Source organism: Meles meles, chromosome X (assembly GCF_922984935.1).
Source record: "Meles meles chromosome X, mMelMel3.1 paternal haplotype, whole genome shotgun sequence".
Taxonomy (NCBI): domain Eukaryota; kingdom Metazoa; phylum Chordata; class Mammalia; order Carnivora; family Mustelidae; genus Meles; species Meles meles.
Genome location: NC_060087.1, coordinates 132,229,162 through 132,246,192, shown reverse-complemented (window position 1 = coordinate 132,246,192; position 17,031 = coordinate 132,229,162). Strand labels below are relative to the sequence as shown.

Here is a 17,031-nt window from a genome sequence, read left to right as displayed (position 1 = left end):
ACTTTGAGGCCCTCACTCCCCCTGATAAACATTAACCTGGGTAGGGACTCTGCTTGAGCTCAGCAGGGCTACGTATTGATGTAAGGAGATACAGCCTATACCTGGGACAAATGCAAACGACCTTAAGAAGCATCACACAACAGCAATGCAACGTAAATAAATACATGAATACCGCAGAGCTATGAGTGCTACAGAGACAAATGAAGCCACAGGAGGGACATCAGTAGTGTCAGCGGGGGTAGAGAACTTACAATGGAAATGTGGTAGCCCACATTTAAGCTCCTTGAGAAAGCAAGACCTGAGCCAAGACTCGAAGGAGGTGTGGAAGTGGAAATGTGTGGCGATCTAGGGGAAAGATGTTTCGAGTAAAAGGGATAGCAAGTGCTGAGGTCCAGGTGCAAGAGTGGGCTTGCTATTTTAAGGAAGAGCAAGAAGGCCGGTAGCCATAGTGACATGAGACCACAGAGGCCTGGAGGAAAGGGACATGCAGATCATGGGAGATACTCTAGGCCATGATAAAGACTTAGGATTTTACTCTGAGTGAGGTCAAAACCAGTGGAGGGTTCTGAGTGAAGGAGTGACACGATCTGCTTTATAGTTTTAAAAAGTCACTCAGTGGTGGCTGTGTGAGGGGCAAGGGTAGACACAGGGAGACTATTAAAATACTGGTTACTCTTGTTTGTACAAGCGGATTCCCGAATTTCCAACAACATCCAGAGCTGCCTTTCCTGCTACTTCTACTAATGAAGAGGGTTGGAATAGGCTAGGAATATGATACACATTAAAGCTCCTCTTCCCCTTGACCTCTCTGTCTCACTCTTCCTTTCCTTAAAGGTTCTGATTAAAGCAGCATTCTCGGGGGGGCCCCCTAGTACTCTCAAAAGTGAATGGGTTAAGATTCAGCTCCACCCCTCTTTTCCTACTCAGTTCTTCCTGTGGCTGCTTCCCGCTGCTAAAAGGAAACAATCTTATCTGTTACTGCTTACTGCTATGCTGCTGTAACATCCAGCAGGTAAAGTTCCCTAAAATTCCCAGCAAAAATTTTGGGACTTTTCACTAAATCATAGAAAATTTACCTTTTTTTCTCTTGGGACCTGAAGATATTTTACAGAAGAATTAGTCTTTTTTTTCTCCCCAGTTAAACATTTTCTAGCAGTACAAGCCATGCAAATAGGACTCTCCACCTGCTTCTTTCTGTGCCTTTTGCCGCTCAGCTTTGGTGCCACCAGAAGATACTACCTGGGTGCAGTGGAACTGTCCTGGGACTATATGCAAAGCGAGCTGCTCGGCGCGCTGCACATGGATGCAAGGTAAAGGCACGTTCTGTAGGGTCCCCTCGGGGTTGTGAGCAGGTGACTGGTGGGAGGCAGGTGCAGGCTTCAGGCTAGGATGGTAGTGATGGTGGTTAAGCACTGAGAAAGGTAAGGTGTGCGTGCTTATGGCCAATCCTGTTCACCGATCTCAACTATTGGTTGATGCTATTATGTTTTGTCCGTTGCTTCTCTCTGTCACATGCTGCCACTTTGGTAACTAGACAGTGGAAGGAGGATGAAGAGACAAGGACCCTGAGAGAAAACAAAACTTTCCTCAGCCTACCTCCACGCTTCCCTACAGAGAGGCAGAACAATGAGATCCCATCAGTGTTATGTACAACTTTGGTGTGTAGTTCTCCTGTGTATGTGTGCTGTGGTTTTGGTACCTTTGCCCAGTTTCCGTTTAAGAATGGTATTAGCCCTGGGGCGCCTGGGGGCCTCAGTGGGTTAAAGCCTCTGCCTTCGGCTCAGGTCATGATCCCGGGGTCCTGGGATCAAGCCCCGCGTCGGGCTCTCTGCTCGGTGGGGAGCCTGCTTCCTCCTCTCTCTCTGCCTGCCTCTCTGCCTAGTTGTGAGCTCTCTCTGTCAAATAGATAAATAAAATCTTTTAAAAAAATTTAAATTAAAAAAAAAAAGAATAGTATTAGCCCTGAGTTCAGAAGCTTTTCATTGTTTTTGGGCTCCAGTGCATTTTGGGAGACTAGTATTAAATGATGTTTTTAGTATTATCTACAATCATCGATTTATTTGGATTTTTCTGCCTCTTCAGTCAAATTTGGTTATATATTTTCTCTGCAAAGCAATCTAGATTTTTCTGGATTTAAGAATCCATTGTTATCAAGTCATATACTAGTCTTCTGATGTTGTTCAGCTATTCTGTGTCTGTAGTTATATTTCCTTTTTCATTCTTATATTGTGTATGTCCTCCTTCACTCTCTTAACAATAGTGTTTCTAGGAAGTTTCTCAATTTTGTTGATATTGTCAGGAAATGTCTTTTGTTTCTATCAATTTCTGCTTTTTCTTTCATTAATTCATTCATTCTTCCTGATTTCCTTTGGTTCATTTTGCTGATCTAATTTTGCTTATTGAATTGAATGCTGAAATCATTTATTTTAAATTTTGTTTTGTTTTCTTTAAATGTATATTATACAGATTTATCCCCAGTACATATATGATGGCAATATAAGTATTAAATATGATCATGTCACACGTTATACTCTTTTTTTGTTCTTTCTGTTTGGCTCCCCATCTGCCTTCTACATTAGCCCCCTTCTTGCCTGTCCCCCAACAAATAACCCTAGTATGGTTATATATCCTCATACACACACACACAAACACGCACATACACATGCAAATAAAGGTTTTCTTGGTCATTGCTTGTTTTACAAAAATGGGATATTACACGTTTCTCTCTCATTAGCACCTAGCGGAATTTTGTCTAAGTCAGTTAGTACAGCTTCAATTCACTTTTATTTTTATTTTAGAGAGGGACAGGATGGGGCGGGAGAGGAGGGAGAAGCTCTCAAACAGACTCCACGCATAGTGCCCACCCTGAGATGGCCTGAGCCTAAATCAAGAGTTAGTCACTTAACTGAGCCACTGAGCCAGACGCCCCAATTCATTGATTTTAATGGCTACATAAGATTCTGTATCATTTCCACTTTTTGGTCATGGTATGCTGTATCATTACATACTGGTGCTTTATTCCTATGGGACAGATTCTCAAGAGAGATGTTACTGGAATGAAGGGAATATTTTCTGTTTGGTTTTAATTGCCAGAAAGGCCAGAGCTCTTCAGACATTTCTTTTTTTTTTTTTTTCAAGATTTTACCTATTTATTTGACAGACAGAGATCACAAATAGGCAGAGAGGCAGGCAGAGAGAGAGAGAGGGAAGCAGGCTCCCCGCCGAGCAGAGAGCCCGATGTGGGACTCGATCCCAGGACCCTGAGATCATGACCTGAGCTGAAGGCAGAGGCTTAATCCACTGAGCCACCCAGGTGCCCCATTTTTTTCTAATACCTTAGGAAAAGTGATGTTATTTTTCCTTTGTCCTTTGTTTTTAATAGTGAAGGCATTTAAAGTTGTACATTTTTCCCAGAGAACAATGCATGTCACATAGTTTATGATACGAAGTTTTCATTATTTGCAGTAGTTTGTAATATTGTCTCGGATTTCATTTAGAAACATAATTTTTTTCTTTATTTTTCTGAAGTTTTTACTTAAATCCCAGTTAGTTAACAGTTCAGTTAGGGTTACTTAGTTTCAGGTGTGCAGTATAGTGATGCAACACTTCCATTCAACACCTGGTGCTCAGCCTTAATCTCCAAGTGCCCTCCTCAACCCTAACCCACGCTCCTCTCCTCTGGTAACCATCGGTTTGTTCTCTTTACTTAAGAGTCTGTTTTGTGGTTTATCTCTCTTCTTCTTTGCTTGCTGTGTTTCTTAAATTCCACATATGAGTGAAGTCATATGGTACTTCTCGTTCTCTGACTGACTTCACTCAGCCATCATACTCTCTGGCTCCGTTCATGCCATTGCAAATGGCAAGAGTTCATTCTTTCTGATGGCTCAGTAATGTATGTATATGTACGCCCCACATCTTCTTTGTCTGTCAGTGACTCTTGGGCTGTTTCCATCATCTGGCTACTGTAGATAATGCTGCTATAAATAAACATTGGGGTGCATGTATCCCTTTGAATTAGTCTTTTTGTATTTGGGTAAATAACTAGTAGTGCAGTTGCTGGGTTGTATGTTGGTTCTGTGTTTAACTTTTTGAGGACCCTCCATACTGTGCCTTGTGTTGTTGAGTTTAGCCATGCTGACTAGTGTGAGGTGGGATCTCATTGTGGTTTTGATCTGCATCTCCCTGATGATCAGTGATGTTGAGCATCTTTTCATGTGTCTGTTGGCCATCTGGATGTCCTCGTTAGAGAAATGTCTACTCATGTCTTCTGCCCATTTTTTATTTGAATGATTCATTCTTTGGGTGTTGAGTTTTATAAGTTCTAACTTTTACTAACCTTTTATCAACTATGTTATTTGTGGCTATCTTCTATTTTGTAGGTTCCATGATTCATTGTTTGCGTATAACACCCATTGCTCATTGCAACAAGTGCCTTCAATAGCCATCACCAGGCTATCCCATCCACCCACCCCTCTCCCCTCTGAAACCCTCAGATTGTTTCATGGAGTACGGAGTCCATAGTCTCTTACAATCGTCTCCCCCTCTGATTCCCCCCCCCCTTCAGTTTTCCCTTCCTTCCCCTAATGTCCTCCATGCTATAGACATTTTTAACAATGTTTGTTCTTCCAATCCATTAGCATGGAGTTTTGTTTTTGTTTTTGTTTTTACATCTCTTTGTGTCCTCTTCAGTTTCTTTCATCTGTATTTTATAGTTTTCAGATTACAGGTCTTTCAACTTCTTTGGTTAGGTTTATTCCTAGGTATCTTATTATTTTTATCTTATTATTATCTTCTTTTCATCTTATTATCTTATTATTTTTGGTACTTATTATTTTTGTTTGTTTGTTTCATATGAGGCACAGCTTTTATTTTTTTTTATTTATTTGTTTATTTTCAGCATAACAGTGTTCATTGTTTTTGCACCACACCCAGTGCTCCGTGCAGCACGTGCCCTCCCTATTACCCACCACCTGGTTCCTCAACCCCCCACCCCACCCCCCCCGCCCCTTCAAAACCCTCTGGTTGTTTTTCAGAGTCCATAGTCTCTCTTGGTTCATCTCTCCTTCCAGTTTCCATTAACTCCCTTCTCCTCTCCATCTCCCCATGTCCTCCGTGTTCTTTGTTATGCTCCACAAATATTGGTACTTATTATTTTGATTGTAAATGGAATTGATTCCTTAATTTCTCTTTCTGCTGTTTTATTATCGGTGTATAGAAATGCAACAGATTTCTGCATGTTGTATATCCTGCGACTTACCGAATTTGTGTATCAGTTCTAGTAGTTTTTTGGTGGAGTCTTTCAGGCTTTCTACATAGAGTAGCATGTCATCTACAAATAGTTGAAGTTTGATTTCTTCCTTGTGGATTTGGATGCTTTTTATTTCTTTGTGTTGTCAAATTACTGTGTCTAGGACCTCCAGTACTGTGTTGAACAAAAGTGGTGAGACTGGACATCCCTGTTACACTCCCTGACCTTAGGAGAGAAACTCTCGGTATTTCTCCATCGAAAATGTTGTTAGCTTGGGTTTTTCATAGTTGGCCTTTATTATGTTGAGGTATGTTCCCTCTAAACCTACTTTGTTGAGGATTTTCATCATGAATAGATGTTGTACTTTGTCAGATGCTTTCTTTGCATCTATTGAAATGATCATATGGTTCTTGTCCTTTCTGGTATTAATGTGTATCACATTGATTGATTGAATATTGAACCACCCTTGCAACCCAGGAATAAATCCCACTCAGTCATGGTGAATGATTATTTTAATGTACTGTTGGATTTGGTTGGCTGGTATTTTACTGAGAATTTTTGCATCCATGTTCATTGAGGTTGTTGGCCTGTTGTTCTCTTTTTTAGTGGGGTGTTTATCTCATTTGGGAACAGGGTAATAGATTGAATTTGCAAGTTTTGCTTCCTTTTCCATTTTTTGGAATAGTTTGAGAAGAATAGGTATTAATTCTTCTTTAAATGTTCGGTAGAATTCTCCTGGGAAGCCATCTGGTCCTGGAGTTTTGTTCGTTGGGAGATTTTTTGATTACTGATTCAATATCTTTACTGGTTATGAATCTGTTCAAGTTTTCTATTTTTTCATGTTTCGGTTTTGGTAGTTTATGTGTTTCTAGCACTGTATCCATTTCTTCTAGGTTGTCCAATTTGTTGGCGCATAGTTTTCAATAACATTCGCTTACAATTGTTTGTATTTCTGTGGTGTTGGTTGTGATTTCTCCTCTCTCATTTGTGATTTTATGTATTTGGATCTTTTTTCTTTTTGATAAGTGTGGTTAGAGGTTTATCAATTTCATTAATTTTTCCAAAGAACCAGCTTCATTTAGGAGCATGAATTTTAATAGCATTTTTATTTGCTTGTCAGTTATTTCTTAGTATTTGGATCAACTTTGAGTATCATAATAGTTTCTTCTTGCTGTGTAACACATTACCTCAAACTTTACAGCTTTCAATAACGCCCATGTATTTATTACAATTTTAGTGGCTCAGAAGCCAGGCGGGCTGGACTGAGCACCCTACTCAGGGTCATACAAGACCAAAATCAAATTGTTGACAGGGCTGCCATCGTTACTGGAATTCATCTGCTTCTCTGAAGTTCCACGTGGGGCCCTTCATCCTCAGACTAGGAAGACGCATTGAGTCTTTCTCATGCTTTAAATAATTCTGACTTCAACTTTTACCGCATCTCTCTGACCTTTTCTGCCTTCCTGTTGCACTTTTAAGAACCTTATGATTGGGACGCCTGGGTGGCTCAGTTGGTTACGCAGCTGCCTTTGGCTCAGGTCATGATCCCAGCGTCCTGGGATCAAGTCCCACATCGGGCTCTGTCACGGCCCACGTGACAAATCGACCAGGAACGCGAGGGTAAGAGGATGGTGAAAAGAAATCAAAGAGACAAAGAGATGGGGGCAGGAGGAGCACCGGGGATGATTTCCACCAAATGCCGCTTTATTAGTAAAAACAAGAGAGTATATAGAAGTCTTACAGTGAAAGGGTGACTTATCTAAGTGTTGCTGCAGGATTAAAGGTTCACACCAGTTTCATAATATTTTTCACCACAAACATACCAGCACCAGGTAGTGGATGGTAAACGTCATTCACTAGAAACACATTTGAAAGTTATCTCATAGCTTCTAACAGGACAGCAAGAACCACTAGAAGATTAACCAGTGCATCTGGGTTGTTTTGAAGGTCAAATATCTAGAGGGCATGTGAGAAGTCACGTAAGCGAGCAAGCAGCGCATGGCACAGGCCCTTTCTCAAATGCAACTCAACTCCATTATCCTCTGCCTTGAATCAGGCAGTGAGACATTGGAGGAGGCACAAGTCCGAGCCTGGTTTGGCTCTCATCTCAAGCTTTACCGAGGCTTCCCACAGGGCTCCTTGCTCCGCAGGGAGCCTGCTTCTCCCTCTGCCACTCTGTCTGCCTGTGCTCTCCCTCTCTCTCTCCCCCTCCCTCTCCCTCTCTCTCTCTCTATCTGTCTCTCTCTGACAAATAAATAAATGAAATCTTTTAAAAAAATGAACCTTATGATTACTTTGGGTCCACCCAGATATATCAGGATAATCTCCCCTGCTCAAGACCAACTAATTAGCAACTTTAATTCCACCCACAAAGTTTCTTTAGCTGTGGAAAATAACATATTCATGAGCATAACACCAAAGGGGAAAGGCAAAGAGAAGCAAAATTTTGCCTACCACAGGTATAATTTACATACAGTGAAACACACAGATTTTTAATGTGCAGTTGGGTATGTTTTGACAAATGCATACAAGTTACATCACTGCCACTTTAATCAACACACAGAACATTTATATCAGTCCTTCCGCAACTTTCCAGTGAGTCTCCCTATCCTGGCCTGGCCCTTGGCAACAGGCTGCTTTCTGGATTCATTTTTGACTGTTTAAGATTTATATATCATTAGAATCATACAGTAGGTACTCTTCAGTGTCTGGCTTTTTATGTTTACCATCATGATTTAGAAATCCATCCAGATTGTTGCACAAAGTAGTTTTATTCTTTGTGTCACTGATTACTGCTTCATTATGGGAGTATATCACAATTGGTGTGTCCACCATGTGCCACATGGTGTTTGGATTGTTTCTGATTTGGGGGCTGGTAGAAAGACACCTACTGTGAGCAGTCCTGTACAAGCTTTTGTGTGGACATCTGTTTTCATTTATCTTAGTCAGATGTCTAAGAATGAAATTGCTGGATGATACAGGAAATGCATGTTTAACTGTAAGAACCGCCAACAGATTTCTGAAATGGTTGCACCATGTTATACTCCCACCAACTACACATGATGGTGCCATTTGCAACACTTCCTGGACAATGCTTGATGTTGTCAGTATATATGTTAGTTATTTAATGACTCTGTGGTGGTATCTCACTAGGTTTAATTTGCATTTCTCTTATGACTAGAGATTCTGAGCACATTTACATGTGTAACTGGCTTTTCCTGTATTTCCTTTGATGAACTCTCTGTTCAGAGTTTGGCCCATTTTGAAATTGTGTTGTTGGTCTTGTTATTTTTGAGAATTCTGTATATATTCTGGATGTGTTTTCAGATGTACTCACTTTAAATATTCTGTCCTAGCACCAAGTTTTTCATTTTGATGAAGTCCAGTTTATCTATTTTTTTTTCCCTTTGGTTCCTTGTGCTTTTGATGTCTTGTCTAAGGAACTATTGCCAAATCCAGGGTCACACAGAATTATGCCTATATTTGCTCCCACGAGTTTTATAGTATTAGCTCTTATATTTAGGCCTTGGATATGCTGAATTAATTTTTATGTGTAGTATGAGGAATGGATTCAAGTTCCTTCTATAGTTTATATACCCTGCAGTTGCACAGTGTTAATGACCCTAAAGTAGAGGCCCAGATGGTCAGTAGCCTGATCTCTAACTGAACAATCAGCTGCTTATCCATTAATGTAGGTCTTGTTAAAAATTATTAAAATAATTGTACTTACTACAAAAAAAAATAATTTTACTTACTACATTGTATTTTGTACTGTAGTTTCCATCTAGCATACAGCCTGTGCTATAGTGAATTCAATGGAGAAAATGATTTATTTGTCATCTGGCTTTCTGTTGTTGTGCAGGCGGTCACATGTATTTTTACCGGGAAGAAGTTGATAGAATTTTTATTTTGATGATACCATTTTATAGCTTAGATTATTTTGATACTGATTAATGGGATAAGCTGACTCTGGACACATCCTGACAACTTCTGCCAAGTTTTGAAATAAACATCTGGGGAAATTCAGTTTTATATTATCTGTTCCTGCAGCTGCTCAATTTCTTCTAAGCAAAGGTCAGGGAATATAATAGGTTTTCCGATTCTTTTTAGATAAAATGTGAAAGAACAGTTCATGCGAAGGACATTGTTGCTAAATAGATTTGGCAAGATTTAAATACCGAATCCCAAGGGAAATGCACAAACAAAAATCCCACAGAAGTTAGGAAGGAGTAAAACCCATGAACCCTGGAACATTTTGTCACTTACTGTGCAGATTACTGTGAAACTGACACAGGCACATACATCACGTGTTTCTGCACCAGTGGAGACTCTTCACTCTAACAGAAAAGGTCCTAAATACGCACATCTCAGAACTGAATCAGAGACCTGGGGGGTGCTGATGCTCTTAGGAATGGCCCCTTGAATAGTGCCTAGTCTTTCTGTTTCTCCGTCCCACAAGCTTATTTCTTTTGCCTCTGATTTTTGCCTCTTTCCTTAGAGGGAGAAAAGAAGTGTTTCTGTGTGCTCTGGATCCTGTTCCCTCTAGTAAACATTCTGTGTGTCTTACATTTTCAGTTTAGTCAGAAATATTAAAGTGGAAGCACAGTACTATTGGACATCAAAATACCTGTCTCTTGACATGGGTCTCAGTTTTGTTAGAAACTGGTGGAAGCTTTGGAAAGACTGGGTGGAGTAGACTCTGCAGAACCAAGGAGACAAAATGGAAAAAGGGGTGAGTTGATGAGTTTGGAAGGGCGTATATTCTCGAAATGGCTGGAAGATGGGACAAGTGGACTGAACAGAGGGGTTCAATTGATGGTATGGGCACCGGATGATACTGTTCAGTGACGACAAGCCATGTAGGTTTATGCCAAGGCTAGTGCCATGGGAAGTTTTAGAGATGGATGAAATTAGAGCACATTTAAATATGAATTAATATGGGGTTGGGCTTCCTGGAAGTGGACCGTGAGAATTGATGGCCGTGCAGGAAGTTTATTGAGAGCACTCTGAGGACCCGTACCCGGGAAGGGGAGGACAGGGAGGAAGCGGGGGTGGGCCCAGGAAGAAGCCGGGCTGCGGTGCAGGCTGACCCCACAGGGAGCTCTGGCGCTGGAGTGACCTTCTGAGTTGTCCCAAGTCGGCCGGCTGTGGTGGGCCTTGTCCGTCTCCATCCTGATCTGTCTTGAAGCACCACTTACCTCACATTTTGCCAACACTGGGGTGGCCCATACAGAGGCTGGCTGAGGTTAATTGTCAGTCGTATTGTCCGGGGTTGATGCTCTCTGGTGGCATTAACGTACAATGTGAAGATTCGTACCTCTACTTCAGATTACACCCAGGGTCCCGTAGGGGAGCCCTGATGACCAGCCGCTGGTGGAGGGAAAAACCTGAGCTTTATTTACAGATGGGTCAGCTTGATATGCAGGTACAAAGGTGCTTTTGGTGGCTGGAGGGTCACCCTGTGCCTCACCAAAGAGGTCTCTGGGCTCGGAGCTGCGCTTCCACCCGGAAGCACTTCAGCGTGTCCTAAGTTCTCGGGAGTCCCCCGCGGTGTCCTGCTGACGTCGTCCGGTGACCCCGGGCGGCCGCTTTGTCACAGATTCACAGCTGCTGCGGAATGTCGGAAAACAACGCAGAAAAAAAACATTCTTTCCAGCAAACATTGTTCAAATGATGAGAACATCTGTGCTTGAGTGATTTTGTAGCTTTTTAAGCACACAAATGAAAAAAAAAAAAAAGAAAAGGATGTCTGCTTTTCTTCTCTTCGTGTGTGTGTACAGGCACGCGGGAAGTTTATTGGTACTTATCAAGGCTCACTAAGTATCTGAATCGTTTCCTTGGGCTGTTGTGACGTATCAGGGGCTCAGTGCTGGTGTCTGTGGCTGTCAAGGTGGACACTCCAGCAGTAGTCACTGGAGCAGCTTTGGTGAGTCTGTGATGTCATGTCCACGAGCAGGCTCCCCCGTGGCTCCTCCATTCGTGTGTCCGTTCTGGCGGGGTTGGAGTTGCAGTGATTGAGGCTTGGTGCCTTTTTTGTGGTGGATACTCTCCACTTTTTCATTCTTTGATGCTCTTCCTTTCTTTATGTAGATCTGAGTTCTTAATTTTAATTTTAATTTCCCTCTCTCTGTGTAGTTTGTTGTAATATTTCTTATAAGGCAGCTCTACTGGCAGCAAATTCCCTCAATTTTTGTCTCCATCACTGTTGAAAGATAATTTTGCAAGGTAGAGAACTCAAGGTTGGTTGTTGTTTTTCTTCCTCCCAACACTTTAGATATGCAACACTCTACTCTCTTCTTGCTTGCATGGTTTCTGAGGAGAAGCTGCATGTAATTCTTTTCTTTGTTCCTCTTTGGGTAAGGTGTTTTCCCTGTGGTTTCTTTCAAGATGTTTTATTTACCTTTGATTTTCTGAAGTTTGAATATGATATGCCTAGAAATAAATAGTTTTGGGGGGCATTTGTCCTGAATGGTGTCCTCTGAGATTCCTAGATCTGCGTGTTGGTGTGTGACATTAATTTGGGAGAAATTCTCATTATTGCTTCTATTCCTTCCTTTCTTTCTTTTTTTCTGCTATTCCATCATATGTATTACAACTTTTGTAGTTGTCCCACGGTGCTTGGATATTCTAATCTGGTTTTCATCATTCTGTTTTTTTCTCTTTGCTTTTAAGTTTAAAAGCTCCTGTGGTCATAGTTTCAAGCTCAGAGATTCCTTCCTTAGCCATATCCAGGCTAGTCATAAGTCTGTCAAAGGCACTCTTGGGGTTTCTGGGTGACTTAGTTGGTTGAGCATCTGATTGTTGATTCAGCTCAAGTCATGATCTCAGGGTCGTGAGACTGACATTGGTCTTCATGCTCAGCAGAAAGTCTGCTTGAAGATTCTCTCCCTCTACCCCTTCCCCCATTTATTTAAAAAAATAAGTTTATTATTTATATAGTAAATAAAATCTTTTTAAAAATACTGAGATTAATACCCAAAATACACATTTCCCCTACTATCTGAAAGTTTGCTTTACCACACTTTGCTTTTACAAACTACCTACGTTAGTATCTGTTTTCACTAACTAAAAAAATCTGAAGAGGATTATGCCTTTTACAGAATGGAATTTGTTTCTTTGTTTTTTGCCATTTCAGTTTACAAAAGGTTTCATAGTCATGCTCTACTTTTGGATAGCAGGGGAAACCTGTATATGGAGAACTCCTTAAAACTCAACCAGGATGGGGTGCCTGACTGGCTCAGTCATTGGAGCATGGGACTCTTTGTCTCAGGGTTGTGACTTCAAGCCCCATGTTGGGAGTAGAGATCACTTAAAAAATAACATCTTAAAAAGAAAAAGTAAGCAAACAGCCTAATTCAGAAATGGACAAAACGAACTTGAATAGACATTTCTCCAAAGGATGTATACAAATGGCCAATAAGCACATGAAAAGATGCTCAAACTCACCTAGGGAAATACAAATTAAAACCACAAAGAGATAGAATCTGTCACCCATTAGAATGGCTATTATACAAAGAAAACCAGAAAATAAGTGTCGGTGAGGATGTAGAGGCATTGAAACACTTCTGCACTGTTGGCTGGAATACAAAATGGTGGTGCCCCGGTGAAAAGGAGGATGGTGACTCTTAAAAATTTTTGAAAATTACCATATAATCCATTAATTCCATTTCTGGGTATTTACTCAAAATAACTTAAAGCAGGATCTTGAAGAGATATGTGCATAACCATGTTCACAGCAGCATTATTCTCAATAGCTAAAACATGGAAGCAACCCAAGTGTCTGTCTATGGACGAACAGATAAACAACGTGTGGTCTGTTCATACAATGCAATGTTATTCAGCCTTAAAACAGAAGATAATTTTGACACCTGCTACAACATAGATCAATCTTAAGGACATTAAACCAGTCACAAAAAGACAAGTACCTTATAATCCCACTTACATGAGGTCCCTAGAGTGGTCAAAATCATGGCAACAGAAAACAGAATGGTGGTTTCAGAGGCTGAGGGGAGTGGAGAAGGACAAGTTATTGTTCAATGCGTACTGAGTTTCGGTAAGAGTTACAGAGCTAGATGGTGCTGATGGTTGTACTTAGTACCACTGAACTATACACTTCAACATGTTGAAGAGTGAATTTTATGTTTTATGTGTTTCACCACACTAACTAGAGCCCCCCTGACACCTTCACCCCGAGCTGAGCTCTGAAATGAGTGCGCTAGTCTTCAGGGGAGTGACAGATGAAAACTGCCCTCGTTGGAATTACAACCAAGTCTACAAATGTTTCGAGGAGACATGCAAATGAAAACTTAATTGTTTCTGACATTAGAATGAAAAAGCATTGGTTTGTGGACCCCAAACTTATGCAGAGCACCAGGAAATGGGTTTGACACCAAGGAGTAAGGGTGGGGGTCCCTGCCCGGCCATTCATCCAGGTTCCTGGAACCTTGTCCTTATCCAGAAACTGGAAGGGGCTGGCTGGGTGGTGCCTGCGCTTGCTGTCCACCGTCGGATTCTAGACCCTGATACTTGGCAGTAACCAGGCAGAAAATGCACAGGGTTACTGGCTCAGCAGTTCAGACCACCTGGGGCACTGAAATGCATTCGCGTGTCTTTTTATAATGAGGCCCTCTACTCTCCTCTTACCTGTTTCTATCCTATTTACCAAAACAAACGTTGCCATACAAACCGTGATGTAAGGAGAACCCAACCACTAAGTTTCATGTACACATCCCCCATTCTGCTCTGAAGGACCAGCTGCTCTTTCCTTCCTGGTGTTACTACAAAGCAAGGGTTGGATTTTAAAGGGAGAATGAAAGGGGGATCAGTTGAACCAGCATGCATGATTTGTGATTTATTTTATCATATGGCACCTAATGTATTCGTGTTTTCATCTTAGTGCAGTCTGTGGTGGTATCTCACTGTACGTTTAATTTGCATTTCTCTGATGACTAGATATTCTGAGCACATTTACATGTGTAACTGTTCCTGTATTTCCTTTGATGAACTCTCTGTTCAGAGTTTGGCCCATTTTGAAATTGCGTTATTGGTCTTGTTATTTTTGAGAATTCTGTATATATTCTGGATATGTTTTCAGATGTACTCATTTTAAATATTCTGTCCTAGCACTGAGTTTTTCATTTTGAAGGTGTCAAGTGTCATCCTCTTCTGTCATCTCAGGGGTAAAGGAAAACTGAGGGCAAAGTCTCACAGCTAGTGACGGCTATACTCAGGATTCAAACCTGGGCCAGCAGCATGGACATTGACAGGATGAGAAGCCACGTTCTTGAGTGTAATGACCACTTCTCAGCTGGAGAGAAGGGAAAATGTTGGGACCCGGTCTATAGTAGGGATTTATATAGTTTCCAGTTTGCCTTGTTAACAGTAGAGGAGGGTGGGATGGAAGCTTTACTTCCAGCTGCTGAAAAGTGGGTTGAGAGAAGGTCCACCAAAATGAATGACTTCTCCCTTTCTTCACACAGGTTTTCTCCTAGGGTGCCAAGTTCTTTGCCATTCAACACGTCAGTCATGTACAAAAAGACTGTGTTTGTAGAGTTTACAGATGACCTTTTCAACATTGCCAAACCCAGGCCACCGTGGATGGGTAATATAATCAATATTGACTGTTTATTATGGAGTATCGGATGCTCTAGCAAGGATCCCCCAGGCTTCCCTTACTACCACCTGTTGGGAAAATACTGACTGAAGATTCTCAGTCTCTTTGCCAGGCTTTCCTCCTCTGCTTGTTCTCTGGATGTCAGAGTGCTCTGGGTCTTGGACCTGGGCTTCTTCTCTTTACCTTCGATCACCAGCTGATCTTACCCGGTCTCACAATTTTAAGTCATCTCTATGCCAGTAACTCCCAGGTTTAGATCTTCAGTTCAGACTGCTTACTTGATACGTCCACTCAGATGTCAAATAAGCATGTAACAGGATACCAGAATGAGACATCTCCTACCTGAGAATTATTTCGGAGAATTATAGGTGACAAATATCCCTATTCTAAAGAGAGATTGGGAGCAGCTAGCTGGCTCAGTCGGTAGAGCATGTGACTCTTGATCCTGGGGTTGTGAGTTCAAGCCCTACGTTGGGTGTAGAGATTATTTTAAAATATTATAAAAGGTTAGTTTTACCCAGTTTGAAATGTTGGAGTAAGAAAAAGGAAGTAAATTTTATTGAGGTGGAAACAAACCATGAGAGACTCTTAGCAATAGAGAACAGGCTAGATTGATGGTGAGTGTTAAGGACACATGTTATGATGAGCACTGGAAGTTGTATAGAAGTGACAAATCACTGAATGCTACTCCTGAGACCAGTATATGTATGTGTGTACGTGTGTGTGTGTGTGTGTGTGTTTATATTTATATATATATATACGCACATGCATATTTTTATCAATATACATGTGTGTGTGTGTGTGTGTGTGTGTGTGTGTATTTAGAGAGAGAGAAGGAGGAAGTAGAGCAGAGAGACTCCCAGGCTCCACACCCAACACAGTGCCTGATGCAGGGCTTAATCTCAAGACCCTGACATCATGACCTAAACCGACATCAAGAGTCATATGCTTAACCAAGCAACCCACCCAGGTGCGCCTACTGCTGAAACCAATATTCTACTGTATGTTAACTAACTAGAATCTGAATTAAAATTTGTTCAGGTGGTTAGGGTTCAGGTCATGATCTCGGGGTCTGGGGATCAAGCCCCGCATTGGGTCTCTGCTCAGCAGGGAGCCTGTTCCCCCCCCCCCACGCCTGCCTCTCTGCCTACTTGTGATCTTTGTCTGTCAAAATAATAAATGAAATTTTTTAAAAAAGAAGAAGATCCTGTCTGAGAGGTCTTCCTGCCAGGGCTAGGTGACCCCGATAGAAAACGTCTCTGATTGTATTGCCAGAAGCAGAAAGTGGTAAGAGAGAGACAAGGGACATTTGGAGAAGGGATGGTTGGGAAGGGGAGAGTCTCCAAAGAACTCATACAAGTTCCATAAGAAAGAAGGAGACAGAATTTTGGCACATGCCACAACCAGGCACTAACAAAGCCACATTACCACTCTTCTTTCCAAAAAGCATCTTGTCTGCATGCCTCTTTTTGTACTCCCATCCTTTTCTCACTAGCTCCAAGCTTCCAAGGTTAGGAGGCAGTAAGGTGAGTGGGGGAAGCAGATTAGGACAAGAAGATGAGAAAGCCAGAGGAGGGAGGACCCTTAAATTTCAGGACACACCAGATGTTTGATATTAAGCTAGACTAGTATCCCTGGACTGATATGATACCGCTAATATGTGGTGGTTACTGGAAAAAATTGGGGATTGTTCAAAGTGCAAGAGGGGAAACGCCACTTAACACAGGTTTTGTTTTTTTTTTTTTTAACACAGGTTTTTTTTTTAAGATTTTATTTATTGGGGTGCCTACGTGACTCTGCGGGTTAAAACCTCTGCCTTCGGCTCAGGTCATGATCCCAGGGAGTCTGCTCTGTGGGGAGCCTGCTTCCTCCTCTCTCTCTCTGCCTGCCTCTCTGCCTGCTTGTGATCTCTGTCTGTCAAATAAATAAATAAAATCTTTATATATGTATACATATATAAAGATTTTATTTATATTAAAAGATTTTATTTATTTGACACAAAGAGAGAGAGTACCAGCAGGGGGCAGTGCAGGGGGGGGGGGAAGCAGACTCCCCGCTAAGCAGAGAGCCAGATGCAGGGCTCAATCCCAGGACCCTGAGATCATCACCTGAGCCAGAGGCAGACATTTAACTGACTGAGCCACCCAGGTGCCCCTCCACATAACACAGT

At 41.6% G+C, this 17,031-nt stretch overlaps 1 protein-coding gene across 4 annotated transcripts in view; it reads left to right on the top strand.

The window, feature by feature from the left end:
- Positions 1-1,004: 1,004 nt before the first annotated feature.
- The window catches only part of F8 (coagulation factor VIII), a 117,451-nt gene continuing 101,424 nt past the window's right edge, over positions 1,005-17,031 (top strand). For 2 of the 4 annotated variants that reach the window (XM_045995022.1, XM_045995021.1), the window contains exons 1-2: positions 1,005-1,310; positions 14,728-14,849. In XM_045995022.1, the coding sequence (XP_045850978.1) occupies positions 1,165-1,310; positions 14,728-14,849 (268 nt within the window). In that variant the 5' untranslated portion in view covers positions 1,005-1,164. The remainder of the gene's footprint in view (positions 1,311-14,727; positions 14,850-17,031) is intronic. The other 2 variants (XM_045995024.1, XM_045995023.1) reach the window with 2 other exon arrangements.